Source organism: Oenanthe melanoleuca, chromosome 2 (genome assembly GCF_029582105.1).
Source record: "Oenanthe melanoleuca isolate GR-GAL-2019-014 chromosome 2, OMel1.0, whole genome shotgun sequence".
Lineage (NCBI taxonomy): Eukaryota > Metazoa > Chordata > Aves > Passeriformes > Muscicapidae > Oenanthe > Oenanthe melanoleuca.
The window spans coordinates 89,316,737-89,337,818 of record NC_079335.1 but is presented as its reverse complement, the minus strand read 5'-3'; the positions used below and the strand labels follow the sequence as shown (position 1 = coordinate 89,337,818).

The 21,082-nt window shown below is 37.4% G+C and overlaps 1 protein-coding gene across 3 annotated transcripts in view; it reads right to left on the bottom strand.

The window, feature by feature from the left end:
* Nucleotides 1–21,082, bottom strand: part of CDKAL1 (CDK5 regulatory subunit associated protein 1 like 1) — a 376,336-nt gene that overhangs the window by 90,549 nt on the left and 264,705 nt on the right. For all 3 annotated transcript variants that reach the window (XM_056482895.1, XM_056482897.1, XM_056482896.1), the window contains one exon: nt 13,908–14,088. In XM_056482895.1, the coding sequence (XP_056338870.1) occupies nt 13,908–14,088 (181 nt within the window). The remainder of the gene's footprint in view (nt 1–13,907; nt 14,089–21,082) is intronic.

The window sequence follows — 21,082 nt, the reverse complement described above, 5'->3', positions numbered from 1 at the left end:
GATAGTCCTTAGTTTGTAGTACTTAAATAAACAAGGTCAGGGAGATGAGATAGATGAAGAGAGAAATTCAGATCCTATACTGATGTAAGCCACTAAAAATATATGCATGTGACTGTAAAAACAAATTTTCAGTTTTCTGTTTTAAAAAGTTGCTAAAAGACCACATTATATAGGAGATAAAAAGGAAACACTTTTTATATCTTTAGCAGGGAAAGTATGTGAACATCTGATTTAAAATGAAGTAAAATGCTGCTGCAGAACTGACTTAAATACTGTAAAGCCATATATGCTTGTATAGATAAGTATGCCAGAATGGAAAGGTTTCCCTAAACAAAGCAATGTTTTTTTCTGAGTTATTTCAAGCCTGTTACTAAAATACACATAAGTAATTAACTTCTTCTGAAAAGACACGTAGTGTCCAAGATATTTATAAAAATAAGAACCAGAAACCAACATTAACTAATGACATTTCTTAGGACAGAACACACAGACAATGTTACTAGAGAGGAAACAACACATTACCACAATTTCATTACTTCCCCCATCCTGCAAGCAGATACACAATGCAACTTAACACACACTTTGCTCTGTTTATTTCCTTTCTCTCATTTTGCTGGCCCTCAGATTTTTGATTACTGGGATTTATTAAAGGGATACTGGTCATCCAATATGCATATTATATGCTTAAGGTATGGTAACAATAAAGGTTCTTTTGACAACAGTCTGGAACTATACACCAATAAAGGTGAGTTAGTGGCCTTGGTGCTTTTACTCTTTTTCTCAATGATTTTGAATAATAATAAAAATTTTATACGACAATACTTTGGATTATTATTCTACTTTTAATCATGAAATATCACTTAAAGAACAACAGAATGTGAAAAATCAACCAAAAAAACAAAAATACCCAACGAACCCTGTAGTACAGAAGGAATCTAAAACCATTTAAAATATTTTTGTCACAAGTAAACTAGTGTAGAATTTTGTGCTGACTACCCTAGAATTTTTTTTCCCCAAAAAATGGTGTGAAAATAGGGTAAAAGTAGGGGTATAATAATAAATTTATGTAATCAGAATATACTTTAGAAAAATAATTTTACAAAGGGAATAGTTATAACAAATACTAAACATTGTAGGCTCACACATGTAGATTGCACTTATCTTGTGATGCTCTTTTCATATTCAGGTGATAATTACCTGTCTTTCAGATGATTTTAATGTAGCCCAAAACTTGTTTGTTTTCTTTTCAAGCATGGTGTCATAGGTCTGCAATGTTTATTGAGAAGGAGAACTACAATATCACTGAGGTGTTTATATTATAGATTATTTAGAAGCTACTTAAATCAGATTTTCATCTAGGAATAAAAGGGACAAAATTACTCCCAGTATGAAGGTATTACTGCTTTCCTTTAGACTCACTTTCAGTTTTATAAAGCCCATTTTCACCTTCTTAAGTTCTTAATAATTCCAGCTTAGTACTGTGTCAGATTTGCAGATTCCAGCAGTTCCACTGAAAGTCTCAGCACCAACATATCACCAGCAAAGTCCTCTTGCCTTTGTTTTCTTGCTCCCATGATTTAAAATCATTCCAATATACAAGGCTGCCTTCAGTAACAAGAACATGTATCTGTTTCTGTTCAAATACTCTTCCTTCATGAGTACAGTGAATAATAACATGTGTCAAGGCAATCAGATTAATGTATTTATTTCAGTTCTGTTCCCTCACTTACCAATCATCTCCCCCATTTCTCTTTTACATACTGCTGATCAGAATTAAAAAAACATTTTATTTTGCCACAGAAACCTTATTTAATTTAGAGTTTATAAAGCATCCAACCCCCATCCTTGAGCATGCTAACAACCAACAGCAATATTGAGTTTTTCTTTCAAATAAGTCTGGAAAACCACATTATCCTCAGTAGTATCTAATGAATTTAAAGTCATATTAAACATAGTGAGTCAAGGAAAAAACTAACTTCAACTCTGATATACTTTGGGAGAAAAATGAAGCAGCTTTGCAAGTATTTTCCCAGTTTTCCTCTCCAGTATAACTGAAAGCACAGAGGCTCCAGAAGAACACCCACAAAACCATGAGATTGGATTTTTCTTTTCTCAAACAGCACTTTCTAACATGTTTTGTGCTATGTCATTCTCTGACTTCAGTAGCATCCATTTTCTGATCAGTAAAAAAGCTGTGTCTTTCTTTGCCCTTATGTTACAGCTGAGATCTCAAAACTACAAAGGCCTTGGGTAGCTCCAAACTCAGAATTCCAATAAATTAGAATGAAGCAGGTAGCACCCTACCCAAAGACACCCACTGGGCTAACTTTAATCTCCACAGAATTACTTGGCAATACACCAGAGAGGCAGATAGCAACTACTCCAACCAAGGTAGATTTAAAAGCCTTGCTTGGAGATTCAATCCATAAAGGCTGAAATCTGTGTACCTGTAACCACAACAGAGATATGAGCCAAACCACTGGAACCACCATGTTATCAAAGTTTGCAGATTGCTTTTTGGTCTGCAAAACAGCTTTTAAAAAAGTGATCAGAAACCACTGAACCATTCTCTTTGATCTCAGTTATTCAATACATCACTCTCTTAGAAACGATCCTGAAAAAAAAACATTGTGCCCCAGCCAGATTTCTTGATAAAATCGTATCTTGTGCTCATTCTGCACTTGCATCCATGCCCTGTAAGGTCTGAAAGAACAGAAATGACAATACAGGCCTGGCAAGTTCTCTGCTTCCTATCACTAACTCACCTCTACTGGCATTATTCCTGTCTTTCTGATCCATCTATAATGAAGCATATGAAATAATTTGGGGAGTAGCTAGCCTTTTTGACCTAACCTACCTGAATAACTGTGTTAAAATAGACTCAGTGTTCTACTTCAACTACTGACCCACACATATATTCAGCTTACTTTAAGAAATAACTTTCTAATAATTTTTGATTCATAAATGGAAAATATCATTCAGTGCACAGTGTGTTATTCAGCAGTTCACATCAATGTTACAGGACAGTGGGCTTTTTTTCCAGCTCCAATTAACAACAGAACTATAGATTCATAATTCATAATTTGTATACCTTTTTTTACACAAGATTCTTAAAAAAAAAAAAATAAAATAGAGCGTGGTTCCATGACTCCATGCAATGTGTTTATTGTCTAAAAGAGCAAAATGTATAAATGTATAAAACACAGCTTTACTGATCATTAATACTAGAAAATGATTGCAAACATTAAAGTAATACTGTCTCCAGGATTATAGCAACACAAATTATTATGATTTAGACTATTTTACATTTTATGTAGAGATTCTGATTTATGGAAAATTACACACATTTTCAAAAAACAGCATAGGATCTTCATAAGAACATCTGTCAACCTATCTGAAAATAATTTGAAGAATACATTTTCAATTAAATCATGTTCATTGCAATTTCCTCCCTCTTACCTCCCATATATTAGCTATGCAATACACTTCAAACTCATATATTTTACAAGTATCACTGAATTTTATTCCTTCTGGTAAATTTGAGATATTTTAATTTACCTTATGATTAATGCTTGTTATTCCTGTCACTTTTTATTAGAGAGACAGGCAATCACAAATCATATGAAATTTAACAAGGGAAAGGTGCTGGATTCTGCACCTGAGACAGGGCAAACCTGGATGTATGGGAGAGACTGAAGAATGAGATGTTAGAAAGCAGCACCACAGAAATGGCCCTGGGGGTCCTGGTTGATGTCAAGGTGAACATGAGCCAGCAGTGCCCTGGAGCCAGGAGGGACAACCCTGGGGGTTGTCCTGGGGTTCATCAGGCACAGCAGCACAGCCAGGCAAGGGAGGGGATTGTCCTGCTCTGCTCTGAGCTGGGGCAGCCTCACCTCCAGTGCTGGGGCAGCTCTGGGTGCCACAATATAGGATGTTAAACTATTAAAGAGTGTCCAAAGCAGGGCAGTGAGGATGGTGAAGGACCTTGAGGGAAGCTGTGTGAGGAGGGGCTGAGGTCACTTTGTCCAGCCTGGAGGAGACTGAGGGGAGACCACACTGCAATCACAACTTCCTCACAAGGGGAAGAGAAGGGGCAGGCACTGCTCTTTCAGTCTGATGACCAGAGACAGAACTTGAGGAAAGAAAGAGCATGAGGCTGACTCAGGGGAAGATTTGGGTTGGGTATCAGGAAAAGGTTCTTCACCCTTTTACCCCAGGGGGTGTTTGTGCACTGCAACAGGCTCCCCAGGGAAGTGGTCACAGCACCAAGCCTGACAGAGCTTAAGATGGATTTGGACAATGCTCTAAGGCACTGGGTGTGATTCTTGCCATGTCCTGCACAGGGCCAGGAGCTGGACTCAATAACCTTCCAACTCGGATATTCTACAATTCTATGATTCTACAAATGATGCAAAATTTATTCTGAAGACATTTACAAAGTAATTTTTAATTTCAGAAAAAGCCTTCAGCACTTGTTCATTTTGAGGGTCCATAAATTTGTTATAGTTTGTAAAATGCTCTCACTTCTGATAGATTTTTATAGCTGAAATTCATGTAGAAATTTTACAGTCTGTATGAGGTGGGTATTTCCTAAGGATACCACTATAACTGATTAGGAAGACTGCTTAAGTCAAAAACAATTTGTAGAACAAAATATCTAGCTGAATCTTGGCCTGGGGTATCAGCCATATTTCAAATCAGATTGACACTAAATCAGAAATAAAGTGATTGGTCACGAGAAATAGACTCTTTTGGAATATGTATAGTTATTGCAGCCAGTTACACAATAATATAAGCCAGAATGAACTGCAAACTACATCTTGGTAATGAAATGTAGTTTTAAAATATCTATGTATCTGTATCTATTAAGCCCAGAGCATACATAAGCCCAGGACAGACCTGTCTGCAGGACACTCTTTTCCTTTTTATGATCTGGTGAGGTGTCTGCATGCTGTACCACACACAAGCAGCCTCGAAATCACCAAGTTTTCCAGCCTTCTAAGAAGAACAGAAAGAGAAGTGCTGGAGAGGGTACAGTGTGGTACAAACCATGAGGAGCAGTGCTCAAGCACTTGCTGTCTGAGAGAGACCACATGTGTACCTGCAACACACAAATTTACCAGGCACACAAAAACTGCTCTCACTGTTTTATCTTCATCTATTATTCAGTCTTGCACTCTACTTCCAGGTTTTCAGGAGTGTCAGGTTCCAATATTTTTAGCCCAATGGCCAGAGGTGCAGGTGCAGCAGTGAAAACAGTGGAAGATGTGAGTTCCAAAGCACTCACTGACCTGATCGACTGTGACGGCTTTGAGGGAGTGTCCCTGGATTATCAAAGACAGATGAAGTTCAAGAAAGGGTCACCAAGAATCCACCTCAGGATGTTTCAGTGTCCTTTCTTTCCAAAGCATTTTGTATGGGCCATCATAAATGTTATATTATTTGCAAATGATGGACAAGCTTAGTTGCCTCCATGATACAAATTGATTTGCTGTCTGTGATAAGTCACAAACTATTACACCTAAGCCACATTCTCATTTGAAGAAGTCTGGAATTTTGAAAATTTTCTGTTCTGATGCCTATATCCAGCTTAAGGGAAAGTTATTTTTAATTAGTACAGCTGCTGGTGCTGTTTTAGTTCTGAGCAGTCTGGCTTACAAAGTGAATTAAAATTCCGAATTAAAAAATAGATTTTTTTTTTTTTCAGTTTTACTTAAGTTACCTAAATGAAATTCAAGCAAAAATTACAAAAATTACAAAAAGGCACAGTTAAGACTTCTTCCATGGTTCTCCCACTTCATTATGAGCCAATGAACAGGACAGAAGAATAAAGATTATATTGGAGAGAAAACTGTTTTCTCTCTTAAAATCAAAGGCTATTCTACCTTATCTCTGAGAGTATCTTCCTTTCCTTTTATTCAGAGTGTGTAGTGTTCAAAATTCCTGATGCCATTTCAGCTTCCTTGCAACTAAAAATCTCACAATTCCATCAGGGTTTTCAGACAGACTCACAGGGGAAGGAGGATGGGTAATGAAGCTCATGGCCACTACAAATCTTGGAGGACTACACTTTCCAAAACTATTTTTTTATAGATCATATGTTCTGCACATGGCTGCAAGCATCAGTCCACAAAGATACGTGATGTTAACAGCACTTCTGTAATTCTTGCAAATTCCATAATTATTTCTGGCCTGACAATGAAGTTTAGGAAGAACTCTACCTCTTCCTCCATACGTATATTCTCCATATTTTATTTTCCAATTCTTTTTCTTAACAACATGGACTAGATTGAATCCAGAGTTGTACTTTAAGATGATCTAATTTTCAACTTGGATTTGTATAAAGTTGCTGGAAGCTGCTGGTAATTTTCATTCTAACTAGTTTCTGCTGTTAAAAAAAAGCCAAAATTTAAAAAAGTAGAGCACAAATTAAGTTGATTTTTAAAGTGTATTTCCAATCTAATTTTGAATTTTGACTTGTTTTCTCAAGCAACACAGTTGTGCTCTTTGAAAGCACAAGACTTCTATTCTGCATCAGTGTAAGATTTAAGAGCCACAGCTCCAGGCTAGAGTAAAAACACTTCTGTCCTTTCTCAGGGGTCTGCACTGTCCAGCTATTACCATGCAATTTAACTCATTCCCCAGATTCAGCTATGAACTCAATTTTCAGCAGCTCCATAGGCAGATCATTTATAGCTCTCAGAAAGGACTTGACCTGTTTTAAAACCTACCAGCTCAACTGTCTACCACAACAACAAAAACACATTTTCATTTCAGCGCCTGGTCAAATAAAGTGGTTTGAGCTTGAGCTGATCCTAGCTCTAAAATAAAATTGTCTTTAAACATTTGTAAAATTCTGTTAAGTAGTTTTGTCTAACCACAAAACCCCTGTTCACAGGTAATTACATTCCTTTGAATTAGCTGCAAAAATCTGCAGCTCTGGCTTAATGCTGAATGGTGAGCAAAAGTAGAAAAGAAAAGTAGAAAAGTAGTCAAATAGTAGTTTTGGCCATCTTTAAAACAGAGGAAAGTAGGAACCAGGCTTTCATAGGTCAACCAGTTTATATAGTTCCTAAAAAAACCAAACAGAGAGGAAATAATGCAAAACTATTTCTAAGCATCCTGAAGGTAACAAAAGGAACCTACATTGATATGGCACTAATCAACAGAAACACCCACAATAAAACCCATCAAAGAATCCTTAGGTCTATGGTTGAGAAAATTTGTATCTATCTATGATTTGTAGGGCTTTCTGTAGTACCACACATGTTTTTCTCATAAAAATCATAAGGGAACATGATGTAAATAAAGCAACTTGTTGGAAAATTTTAGCTTGGAATACTACAACAGTTCAGTGAAAAATAGGGACAATTATACACTGTTTTTTTCTTCATGGTCTACATTCCCCTTCAGCCTTGACATTTTTAACTCCCTGGTCTTAAAGTTGTCATGAGAATATTCAAATATTCACTCAGGTCTTTATTCTAGCAGAATATCAAACAACAAATAAAAATGCACTGCTGAAAAACAAACTGTAGTACAGAGAAAAAACCCACACATCAGTCCTGGCTTCCCTTACACGCAAAGAACATTCTGCATGTTACACTGTGCATTATTGCCTGTTCTGGGGAGGGGAGATGTGTGTCAGGGGCCAAGAACCATTGATGCACCAGAAGCAGCCACCATGGGTTCATCCAGTTCCTGGGGCTTGTAATGCCATTTAGCCATAGCATTTAACAGGGGAGCTCATGGTCAGTGATGACAGACTGGAGTAATAGCACTGCTGAGTAAGTGGCATGTTTCTCTTTCTACTTACTTTTCTTTCCTTTTCTCCACAGCATTCCTCTTTAATTTTAGAAGAATATCCCTACATAATCCCATTGCATGATCTTTGGATTGGCCACCATTAATTTGACACAAGAAGTATAAATGATTCAGCTATGTATGTGAGAATTAGAAACAAGATGGTACTTTCCCTTCTGGGCATTTAAATGACATTTAACTAATCAAGGCCATGCAAAGCTGCACTCTCTCTACCTTCAAGTGCTTAACAGTGCCATTGATTCAGTCATGTAGAGAACATGAAACCTTGTCAAGTTATTTCTAAATCCATATTGGGCAGCAGATGAATTCTTTGCTTGCTTTAGCTCCGACCTGGCCTCCCCAGGAACCTTGCTCCCCATCCTTACCCACTAAAGTCTGAAACATATGCTCAAAGGCAACAGTGGCCTTCATTTGCCCTCTCCCCACTGTCTGCTCAGCAGGCAGCTTACCAGCCTTTTCTTTGATGGGACACCTATAAGGTCCTTGTGCTCCTTTCCTTTAGAGCTCTGAACATGGCTAAAGATGTCCCTTGCACAAGCAATGCCATTCCATTTGCTGTCCAGCTACCTGAAGTCAAAAAATGCTGAGGCAAAGGACAGCTAATACTGCATGACAGAGGAGTGGTTATTTTTCAGTGATGCTGGGACAGTTTGGCACCATTTGTATAATCATGTATTTTGAATAGATAAGAGTGTGTGAGTTTCCACAGAAGATTCAGATGTTTGTGTGCAGAGATTCACAACTACAAAACCTATATCCATCCATCCATCCATCCATCCATCCATCCATCCATCCATCCATCCATCCATCCAGCAAAGGAGGAATTAAACATCACACTGTATCTACTGTCACTCAAGAATGCCTATTTCTAGTGCCTTGCAGAATTCTAATCAAAGAGAGACATGGTAGATCTGCAGCCTCTCAGTTATGAAAGGGCACCATGAAACTTCTTGGAGACCTCCTAGAGAGAAGTAAAAGTACACCAGTCTAAGTAAAAGAAGTAGCCATTATAGAATAAAGGCCACAAAATTTCTGCTCCCACAGAGACGATTAAATACACCTGTATATTGTATTATGCTATCCTTATGGAAAAAATCTCTTAGTGCATTATGTACTGCTCCTGTAATTGGGAAATATGGGAACAGATCAGAGTGATGGTTTGATTAAATGGAGTGGGATACAAGATCTGACCACTGATATTTATTTCTCCTAAGAATGGTGAGTGTACTAACAGTGTGTTAGTTTTCTAACTCTTCAGGGTGACTGAGCAGCTGCAGCAGCTGCCTCTGGCCAGCTCTGTACACTCAGCATGATGCCACACAGTATGGAATATCCCTTTGGCCAGCTTGGGGCAACTGTCCCAGCTGTGCAGCCTCCCAGCTTCTTCTGCCCCTCCAGCCTTCTTGCTGGCAGGGCATGAGAAGCTGGGAAGTCCTTGACTTGCTATAAACAGTACTTAACAACAACTAGAAATATCATGTAGTGGTATCAACATGATTCTCATATTAAATCTGAAATACAGCACCGTATCAGCTACTAGGGAGAAAATTAACTCTATTCCAGCCAAAACCAGAACAGTTACCAAGTTTGTAAATTGGTTATTCACATCAGTATAGTAAGTACAGTGCTTAATATAACTAATACAGAGAGAAAAAATTAATGAGACACTTCAAGGAATTAAAGGAAATGTTCAGTAGTTGACTGACAAAATTTTCTGGCTTGAAGCAATGTAAATTATCTGGTGATATAAAGAAAGAGAGAAGGAAAGAGAAAGTGAATATATAATTGAAACCAAATTTCTTACACTATTGAAAATATTTAAAGAAAAATTAGAAGCCACACTGCAGCTGATAGCAATGTAATCATGAAAATGCATTAACATTACTGCTCTGAAAACAGCTGCCATATCCTACTCTCAGTAGAGATGAACCTAATTTTACCTTGTTATGATCCTTATTTTCAAAATGGGTATTTCCTCATGTAATTTCCAAGTGACAGAAGTCAAGTTGATCCTGAGATGATAATCTCCCCTAATGTTTCAGAAATGTTGATGGACCAAATCATGAGGACAGAAAAAAAGAATTTTACAAGTCCCCACATGAGTAATAGCTGCCTTGAAAAAATAAAGACCTGAGAAATTATCAAAAATGTAAGGTAATACATGCCCTTAATTTTAGAGAAAAAAAGTAACTTTCACTCTTAGAATCTTATTCTGAACCTTTGCAATGGCACAACTGAGACACAACTGAGTCACATTCTCTTACATTGCTTATTATTAGTTTAACTAGAATCTGTAATTTGAGTTATGCAGTTATCAGCACTATCGCTTTTACAAGCAAACACACCAAGGAAATGGAGAAATTCAGATACATAACAATAATATCAGCAATAACAATACACAGAGTAGCATTTCATCATTAACACACTTCAGAGTGAGAATTTTCTACCCACTGGACATAAGGAGCATCCAGACTCATCTCTGAAACATTTAGCAGAAGGTGGACAAAATGGGGGCAAAGGAAAGGAAAAAAACTGGATAGCATTTAACTTCTGGACAACATCTTGGCTCATTTTCTATGCACATGAATGGAATGACTCAGCATTACTGTAATTGCTTATTAAAAAAAAAATATGCCTAGGTTTAACTTTTCTCTAAACTGGAGAGAGTATTTATGGTAAGCATAATCTAATTGATGGTTATGAAATGATGAGACCATTCAGACAGATGTCTGATTCTCCATGGACATTTTTTCTCCAGGAGAAATAAGAAAAGCCTGCAGTCTTAGCTGTCTTTTCTGAATTTATGGTGGCAGAACTGTCCATCTGGATTAGTGTCAACTGCCCTTTTAGTAAAATATTGGTGCCTGTAAGGCTTTCAGTGATAAATTATCTATGTGAAGGGATGGTTCCATGTTGACCTACTGATTGTTTTTTCTATTAAGATAAGCTCAAATGAGGATTTTCTCCCAAAAGGCAATTATATTTAAGATCATCCAAAAAACGATACATTAAAATATAAAAGTACTAAATATTACTATGGTTCATACTTCCTTCTGGATTAGCTCTTTTTGGAAGACCTTACCACTTCTGCAGGCAATCTGTAGAGTGACATGACAAGTATGTTATTATTGCAGCTGCAATATTTGGGCAGAATCCCCAAAGCCATCTTGAATCAGAGATGCTGAAGAGGAGGAGTTGAGCAGTTTGCAAATGACAATGGATTTGTCCATTGCAGAAGTATTTAAAAACTGAAATAACATAGCAAATACATTCAGTCTTCAGAAAAAAAAAAAACAAAAACAAAAACAACAATAACAAAAAAAAAGAATAACAATTGTCAAATAACTTGCTCACTGATTCAGCATCTGTTTTTAAACAGTACAGACAAATTATTTTCCATAAAGAAATGGCACCAACAGATCCCCTGTAGGGTACTGTTATGAATATCCTGTGGAAGGACGCACCAAGCTCACAAGTTCAGACTGGTGATCCAATTCATGCTGAGACATTTGCACAAGACCAGCTGTATGGCAGTGCGTGTGCTATTTCTTACCCAAATGCAATAAAATGAATTCATTAACATGGATAATATTTCATTAAAGGATGAAAGGGTCAGAGTGTATAGTGTGGATGGTTGTGTGCTACTTCCTTCTCCTAGCAGAGAACCATAAGTTACTCTAAGCAAGGAATGACAAATTAAATGCCTGTCCATTTCTGCTAATGCAGGAAAGACCATCAGCTGCTGTCTAGAAGTAATGTGAATATAAAATATAGCAGATTAGCACAAGCTCTTCCTGCTCTGTTTGACTAGTTGTTCTCCATTTCTACTAAGAGATAAAAGAACAAAGGATCTCATAACACAGGATTTTTGAAGGACTACAGGGAAAAAAAAAAAAGAAAAAAGAGAAACAAAATCTATTAATTACAGATTTTCATCAGCCCTGGATTAGAGGCCCCATCTTCTTTGAAGGTTCTAATTCACTGAAAGCAATAAGTACTAGTGCTACAAATAAGAAAGAATGTAAAACTGGGTTAAATTGACAATTACCATTTTCCAAGTAATACTTCTAACTACAGAGCAGCTAATGTTCTTTTAATAATTTCTCTCTTTGCAGATTGTCTTCCCATAAGCACCAGTTAAACAGAAGTTAAATTAACTTCAGCTCTCTGCACCTCCCGTGAAAATAGCACGCTTAAGAACTTGTGCACAGAAATACAACCTGAAACACAAATCAGTATTTTGATTTTTAAACTTCCTACCTTCCAAAAATTACATTTCTGAATTTTTTTTCATTTATCAAAGTATCTAAAAAGCATTCAAGACTAAGACAAATAATGCAACCGTGTGAGTTGGTTACACTAAGGAGACTAGTTCAACAGCAGGTATTTATATTTGAAAACTTACAATTTCCCATTATGAGATAGTCTGTAATAAATGAACAGTCATTGCTCAAGCTGCACTACACTAAACTGAAGAAACCAGATATAATCTCATTTAATCCTATGGAATTCATGGTATATACTGAGAGTAAACTGAGACACTTTGCTTAGCTTTCAGACATATAAGCAAGGGGATACAAGTCCCAATATATTGTTTTGACATTGTGTTGGTGTACCAGGACACATAAATTGAAAGAAATAGGTTTTTATTTAAATTGATTTACATCGCTGGTTGACTTTCATTCTTACATTGAAAGGAAATATGAATGTTATTTATGCCCATAAAAATGATACAATAATGAGCTGAATTACTACAGGCATCAATCTTGTATACTTTCCTGTTTTGAGATACAGTTTACAAAAACAACAGATTCAATTTTTTTTAAATAAATCAAACCATGCCATCTGATATGATTGCTATTATTAATGCTTAGAAATAGCTATTTATATCAAGCAAAATACACTCAACAGCCATGTACCTTCTATAACAAAACAGTCTGAAATTAAAGATGAATGAGAATGTTGGAAGTTAGAAAGTGTGGAGGGGAGGGAGGGCGGGGTGGGAGGGAGGGAAGGGAGGGAGGAAGGGAAGGGAAGGGAAGGGAAGGGAAGGGAAGTTTTAGGAAGGGAAGGGAAGGGAAGTTTCAGGAAGGGAAGGGAAGGGAAGGGAAGGGAAGGGAAGGGAAGGGAAGGGAAGGGAAGGGAAGGGAAGGGAAGGGAAGTTATAGGAAGGGAAGGGAAGGGAAGGGAAGGGAAGGGAAGGGAAGGGAAGGGAAGGGAAGGGAAGGGAAGGGAAGGGAAGGGAAGGGAAGGGAAGGGAAGGGAAGGGAAGGGAAGGGAAGGGAAGGGAAGGGAAGGGAAGGGAAGGGAAGGGAAGGGAAGGGAAGGGAAGGGAAGGGAAGGGAAGGGAAGGGAAGGGAAGGGAAGGGAAGGGAAGGGAAGGGAAGGGAAGGGAAGGGAAGGGAAGGGAAGGGAAGGGAAGGGAAGGGAAGGGAAGGGAAGGGAAGGGAAGGGAAGGGAAGGGAAGGGAAGGGAAGGGAAGGGAAGGGAAGGGAAGGGAAGGGAAGGGAAGGGAAGGGAAGGGAAGGGAAGGGAAGGGAAGGGAAGGGAAGGGAAGGGAAGGGAAGGGAAGGGAAGGGAAGGGAAGGGAAGGGAAGGGAAGGAAGGAAGGAATGTTATTGATGGCCTTTAACCTGCAGGCTGAAGGATGTAAATGAGCAGGAGATGAGGAGAGTCTCAAGAAGTGGCCTGTAAAGTTAATATTTGACAAATAAATCAGAGGTTGTCATTATTATTAATACTTCGAATAATTATTCACAATAAGCTTGAGAATACTGGGGTCACAGCAGTTTTAAAATAGAAAAAAATTACTATGTGTAATCAATCAGCTAACTACTCTTGGTAGTCATTCACCCCAAACTTGATAGAAAGCAGTCAAGATCTTCAGTATAACCACTGTATTACCCTTCCTCACAATCTGAACAGTCATTTATATATGAAAGCACATTCAGTGGTCTAGCCTAGCATTATTACCCTTACTGGACTGAAAAAATTCTTCATTTGAACGTGGCACAGTTCTGCAGAAAATGTACATTTTTGTTTACATGCTTTATGTATTAAAGGCATCTGAAAATGGATCTTACCACTGCAGCTGGAACTTGAGGCATTTTTGCAGCTGGGGTTCCAGGACGTGGGTAGAATTGATTGATAAACAAGCTTGGAAACCTGTACAGTTCTACAAGTTTCATAGTTTCTTGAAAATCTTCATCTGTCTCTCCTGGAAAACCACAAATGATGTCTGTAGCAATTGTTATTCCAGGCACTCTGTAAAGGAAGTAGAAAGAAACACTTAACTGAGGACATGTAGAAGTCTTGCTCCCTTAAAAGTAGTGTACATAAATGTATAACCTTCAAGTTTGTCTACAGAAATTGAGACTTACAAAGATCTTGGGAAAAAAAAAAGATTTTAACACCATTGCTTAGTAATGAGAATTGCATCTGGTGCTCAGCCAAGAGCACAAGTAATAGAAGACATTGCAGCAAATACTGGATTAGGATTGTGAGAGAAGAGTGAAAACATCTGGATCAACTCTTCCTTCAATCAAAATTAGAGGTAATCAGCACATCTTGCTATTTCTTGAATTCTGATAGCGTAATCCATAAAATGTAAACCTTCTGAGACTCAGTCACTAGAAAATGTCAACTCTTTAATGTTTTATAATGCTGCTATCAAAGTAGAACAGGGTATCTGAAAGAGGGGACTGGCAAGTCATATCACTAGTAAATCTGAACAAAATTGGCTTAGGAGACAAAAATACATCTTTAGACACAAGTTAATTTTTAACTCAGTATTCTAAAACATTGGCCTATACCTTGCTTTAAAAGGAAAACAAAATAAGTTCACAAATGCACAAGCAGTGAGTTCTCTTGTTTTTAAGCAAGGTCAGCACTCCCTAACTGCTCCCCTTGGACTGAGTATGCAGAACCCTTACACACGTGAGCTTAAGGCAGCACAGCTGACAGAGACAGCCCACAGACACAGAAGAATGCAAAGAAGAGAGTGAAGTTAGGGGGCTTCAGTTGAAATTCTGCCACTGTCTATGTCTTGGACATGGTGGGAAGATGCCATGGACACTTTCCCAGCAGATACTGGAGCAGCCATCAAGGCTTGCACCCAGACTGAGCTTTGTGTACAGTGGGAATAATGATAAGCATCCTCCGGAGAGAGGCAGAAACACATTGTGCTCAGTGCTCCCTCCTGACACAGATGAGACTGTTTCCACAATGCAGAGTTCACCCCACACTGCCAATAACAATGATAAACTGGAGAAAATATGACTTATAGAGAAAGTAAAAACTCTATACAAATATTGGTGGTATCTAACTTGGACCTGGACCTGTTTCAAGTAGGGGGAATAGATGAGATGTCTTCCAGAGGTCCCTTCCAATCTAAATAATTCTACAGCACTTATTTAGGCTAGAGGCAAGAGAATAGCTGAGAGAGATTATTTTAGGGGTGAATGGCATAAAGACAACTTTTAGAAGCAAAGTTCACACGTGAGGTTAAGAAGGGGTCTCCAAGACTGTCTCTAACCTAAAGAAATGGATGGAAGGTTTCTCTTCCCCTGATCCGGTTAAGACAATGCAGAACTGTCAACGTCAGTGCATGTAATCCAAATTGCATTTATAAAGCATTCAAATAGCCAAAGAAAACTGTAATTTCTTATTAGATACTACATCACCACAGAAAAAAAAAAAAAAAAAAAGCTGGGTTATAGTGAGTGAAGAAACTTCACTTTGAATAACTGAAAGAAAAACATCCTGAAAGAAAAACTCCCTGAAACAATGAGTTCTACTGGAAAAGGAAACCCTATTGGCAAAATACCCTGAAAAGGGGAAGCAGAGAATACTGTTCTTAGTAATTTGATTGGTGCAATATTAGACTATAGTTTATATTCACTACAACAGCCTTCAGACAAGTTGCATATAGTAGTAAATATTTTTTGTGAATTTTTTTCCCTACACTTTTTTTTTCTTCAAGTATTGGCAATGACCTTATATTAAAGTGAATGTCTTGCCCTCCTTTTAACATGTGTCTGGATATATAGGTAGTGGTATAGGAATTTATTAGATGTTTTAAGAATTTTCTTCCACCTTTTCCTTAGGAAAAATCCCCACCAAAGAAAACAAATTCTATCAATTCCTTTTTGAGTTCATGAATTCAGACTCTGTCATCTGAGCAAATTCAGACTCTGTCATCTGAGCTGAGGTTAAAAGATGGCATTTGAATGACAAATCAAAACCACTATAAAACTGAGTATTTTCAAGGACTTGATCCAACACTGTGCAGAAGAGCAGAAATCCCCAGAGCCCACTGCTCAACACCCTCAGTTACCAATGCCTTCTTAACACTGACAAACATCAAGATATGAACCTGCTTGATATCAAGTAACAATAATAAAATTCCTTTTCTTTAAGGACTGAGTGAAGAGAGCAGCACTGTATCCTGCAACATGATTTTTTGTTCATACCACAAATACCTTGTGCAGCAGTAGCAAGCTGATGGAAGAAAGAGTACATTACTTTATAAACCAATGCCAGGTAACATCAGCTGCCATTTCTCAGAACATGAACAGAACATTCATTACATTTGACAAAACCATTATAATGAAGTTATTTTATCCATTTTAATGACACTATTGGCAACAGTCAAAGCATTTATTACCAATGGTAGGAGTAATACCATCCTTTATAAAGGCCTGGTTGTTTCTATAGCAACATGAATTATAAGGTCCAATCAAGCTAGATACAATAAAATATGCTCTTTTTCTCCATAACACCAGTTGTCATTCAGTTAAAAGGAAATTACATATTTTAAAAATTCATAAACTCTACAAATGTCTGAACTCCATTTGCTGATAAGGTGTTAATTATCTTAGTAATTAGATTTCTTCCTGGATGGAATTATTACACACAAAGAAAAGCCTGGGTACAAAAAGAGAATAAGGACCATGGTGTATTCAGCAACAGCAATTAATTACAGTTCAATCCAGTGTAACTGCCTAAAATATGACATTGCATAGTGCATTTTTATATCACTGCTGATTATATTGTTTAACAAGCAGTTTAAAAAGGGGAGAAAAGCATGAGATTTCACTCAAAATAAAATACAAAATGACAAAAATCAAGGTCTTAAAGACTTCTCAAAGCAGTGATGAACAAAAATATGTACGATTAGTTCCACATGTGAAACATAATTCCTTAATGAAAAAAAGAGGGGAAAAGATATAATTATGGAAAAATATAGAACATATACACACTTGAAAATTAAAGTGACCTTTTCCCTGACAGCCTGAAAGAAAGCAGCACAAAATTCTTTATTACTTAGATTCAGATGATGTTTAAGAATTGCTCCATCTATGAAATATGATCCAAAATCACATAAAAACAAGTTCTTGTGCATCAGCCAATTTTTTTTTTTTACACCAAATGCTGCCTATCTATTCTAAAGCAAATAAAGAAAAAACTACTGAACATCCCCTACAAAAAACTGCACAAACACATTTACAGTTAGGCTAACTATTCAGTTTCCACAAATGTTTTTAGGGTGCAGGAGAGAAGCTGTGCAACATGCTGACTCTCAATTGGGATGTTTTACAATAAAACAGCAGAATTTCAAAAAATGATGAATCAAAGGAAACATTAATGCCATGTATAAAATAGAACAGCCTAACATACTTAGGGTTCCTGAGTATTCTCTCCCCTATGTCCCTCTACATATATAAATCCCTTCCACCTACTTAAGCAGAATGATGTTTTGCCATTCTAACTATACCAGCAATGTGGTCTCCAGCATCCTGGGCAATTCTGACCATCCAAAAAGAATCAACTACTTCATCTTACAGTGAAGACACATCTGTTTTAGTGTGGTGCTGAAAAGACCAACACACTCATGCACAGGTATCCAAACGTCACAGAAAGGAAGAACAAGATGTGTTTGAAAGAATACAGAAGAAAAGCAACATCCTACCCTCTGCCTAAAGAGGAACCAAGTCAGCCTCTGGAGAAAAAAGTCAGACCTAAGAAATTGACTGATGCCTAGAAGTCAAGTCATAGACAAGTGATTTAGAAATAGATAAATGTGATAAAAGCTGCCAAAAAACCCCCAGTAAAAACCACACCCCCACCCCACCCTCATTTTCAAAGAGCAATATTTCTAAGTAAAGCAGCAGCAAAATCGTGAAAATTTCTAGGATTCTCTTGTTACATGGACCATTTCATGTGGTTTCAGCTACAGAAAACACTTCCTTTAGCAATAGCCATTACAAACCAAATCCACACTCAGGGAAGAAATTATGTAAAGAAGCTAAAATTATCACCTTCAGCTACTCACATGACCACTTGAAATTCTTTTAGAAGATCACATATTCTTCTCACTTCCATTTCAGCAATTAACACTTAAATCCAGAAACTACTTAAAGCCACCAACTTGCTCTTAAGCAAGACCAGCTACCTCCACCCCTTACAGTCTAACAAATACAGGATTAGAATAAATAGCAATATGAATTAAAAAAAAAACCACTATATAGTCTTACAGAAGGGTATCAGAACTCCCTGTGTAATCGATAGTAATTAAAGTCAAAACAAAAAATGTGATGACATAGCAACTTCTTGATTCATAAATTAGAAATTTGCATTGAAAAAAAATTTTATGAAAATAAAACCAATCTACTCTGAAATGTTATTTCAGCATCACAAATTATTTTATATTTTAGAATGCTTCTACAGTATAAGCACATTCAGAGAACATGCAACAGGGTTAATGGAAGAAATAATTTGAAGGTATCTGAGCTGATCTTTCAAGTGTATTTACAGAGCCTAACAGGTATCTCAATGTGCTATTTTGAGTTGGAGCTGAAGGAGGTGTTTGCATCTTCCCATGGCCACACACAGTCTTCCAGAAGCCCTTTTCACCCCCCCTTTCTCTTTTCTCCATGAGGCCTAGTTTTGTGGGATTTCTGACTTCAGCTTAAATCACCCACTGAGGAGTCACACCAACTGCAGCTAGCACAAGAGAAACAGAGTGCTCAGCTGGGAGCATTGCCTAGGAACAACAGCAACTTCACCCCACTTCTCTCTTGGCTATATGGAGATTAACCTGAGGATTAAGCCGTGGAAAAATCCCCACACTGTGAGAAAGGAATTCAGCCTGTTTCTGTTCTGAAATCCTCCAGCACCTCTCTCTCTCTCCCCGTGGACTATGAATGCAGGACAATATACTCCTAAGTTAAGTGTCTGGAGTTGGGGGACTAAACCTGAACATGATTTCTGAAGCAGGGGGCTCTCCATCCTTTCCCATTTGTGATTTGCCCTAAATTACACAGTGGAAGAACAAGCATCTCATAAATGGATAACCACTGAAAATGCTTTTCTTAGTAATCTTTTCCATATGTGTTTAAAAGTAGTCCAGGATATGTGAGTTCAGAACCTCTGTGTCAGAAAAACAAGTTCTTTTGAGCCCTCATATCAATTGCTGAAGTGATTTACACATGGAGTAAAACTGGTACCTTGGTAAGTACCTTGGTTAAATAACAATAGGCATGTCATAAACACTTTTGTGTGAAGTCTCTTAAATGATAACATACTGAGCCTTATGGCCAGATACAAACTCTGCCTTGGTAAGACACCTGATTAAAATGCAGCTATATACATCAAGAATATTAATATTTAAGAAAATTTATATAGGAATTATACAGATTATTAGAAATTAACCTATTTTGAATATTTCAAAATGTTCTCTATTACTGTGTAACACAACTCCAGGTCTCACAAATCAGTTCCTCTTCACCTCAGTTTGGCTGAATTAAAGCAAAAAAAGGTAACTATGTCAATACTGTGTGTAAAAGTATTTAATGGCTTCATTTATAAGTCAACTAACTTACTTTTGCTCAGCTATTCAGACAATGAATACTATCAGATGTTTAAGTAAGTAATATTTTGTTTATGTGTGTAAAAAACATAATTTCAATACTTTATTTTAAACTTATTTTCACAGCTTGGATCATATCTCTCTGAAATTGATGTCCAAGACACAACAATCCAGAGAAAGAAATTGTAATGTCATATTGTTTATATGTTTGCTTTGAAAAAAAGTAATAAAACAGACGAATGAAAGCTAGACAGGACCACAGAGAAACCCTCAGAGTATTCTTTCAGAGTATTCTTGCAAATTTCCCCAAAGGAAGGTATACACACCTGGGAGAATAGCTGGCAAGGCCATTAAATCTTACCAGTTAATTTGGAGGTGGTTCATAGTGAAACACTTCAAATTTCAAAAACTACACAGTAAGTCCAGCCTGACAGCTACAGAGTCAGGGGATGTATCCTGCTTTTTGCATTCCACACCTTAGAGAGCACTGAAGGTGTCTCTTGGTGGTGATTCCCACAGGGAACACACTACACTGAGCCTTGTGATCTGCAGCACTGTCCAACGGATTTGCAAGTGCAGCTTAATATGTTGGGTTTGAATTTGGAGCCGTTAGTGGCTTTGATGTAAGTCACATGAAACAGGCTGTAGAACAGTATCTGTGATCAAGAAGCACAATCCAACAGTTCTCAGAGTTTTACTGAGAGTGAGAACAGGTACTTTTTAATGACTGTTCTTTTCCCAACCCACCTCCTGCCCCCAGAAGAGTTCTTTCAGAAACTGGGCTGAATGACACCTGGAGGCAGCGAGCAGACCTGATTTCCAGAACCCAGCATGAGAAGGTGTAGGTGTGGATGACTCTGTGTGAGTAGGGACTGGGCTGTCCTTGTTACCAGGGAATAGTGACCTAGATAAAGAGTGTATCTCGTAATTAGCGTGGCTCACTGCCTCAGGATGAGAGTACACATGGTTTTACTCTCTTCAAACAATTATTGTGAAGGTTACCAGAGTTCCTACTAGCTGTAGCCCAAACAGTTTAGGAGAAGCATTATAATACTTCTCATTATCAAATTTTCTTTAGAAAAAAAACCAAAAAAAAACCCCCAAAAAACCCAAAACAAACAGTTAAGGCTTGGACCAACTTTATTCAACTATAAGGTGTTCTACTCTCCTCATAAACAAGAAACATTTTATAGAACTTCATTACGGATTTATAACTTCAGATCATTATTGTTTTATGATTAAAAAATGAGCGACTTAAGACAAAAAGCTCAACATCCTTAAACTTCATTTCCATTCAATCTCTAATAAATACCATCTGCTGTGTACTTTAGGGATATAATACCCGTCAAAAACTCAGCCGTATTATGAGAACCGGCACCAAGTTGATCT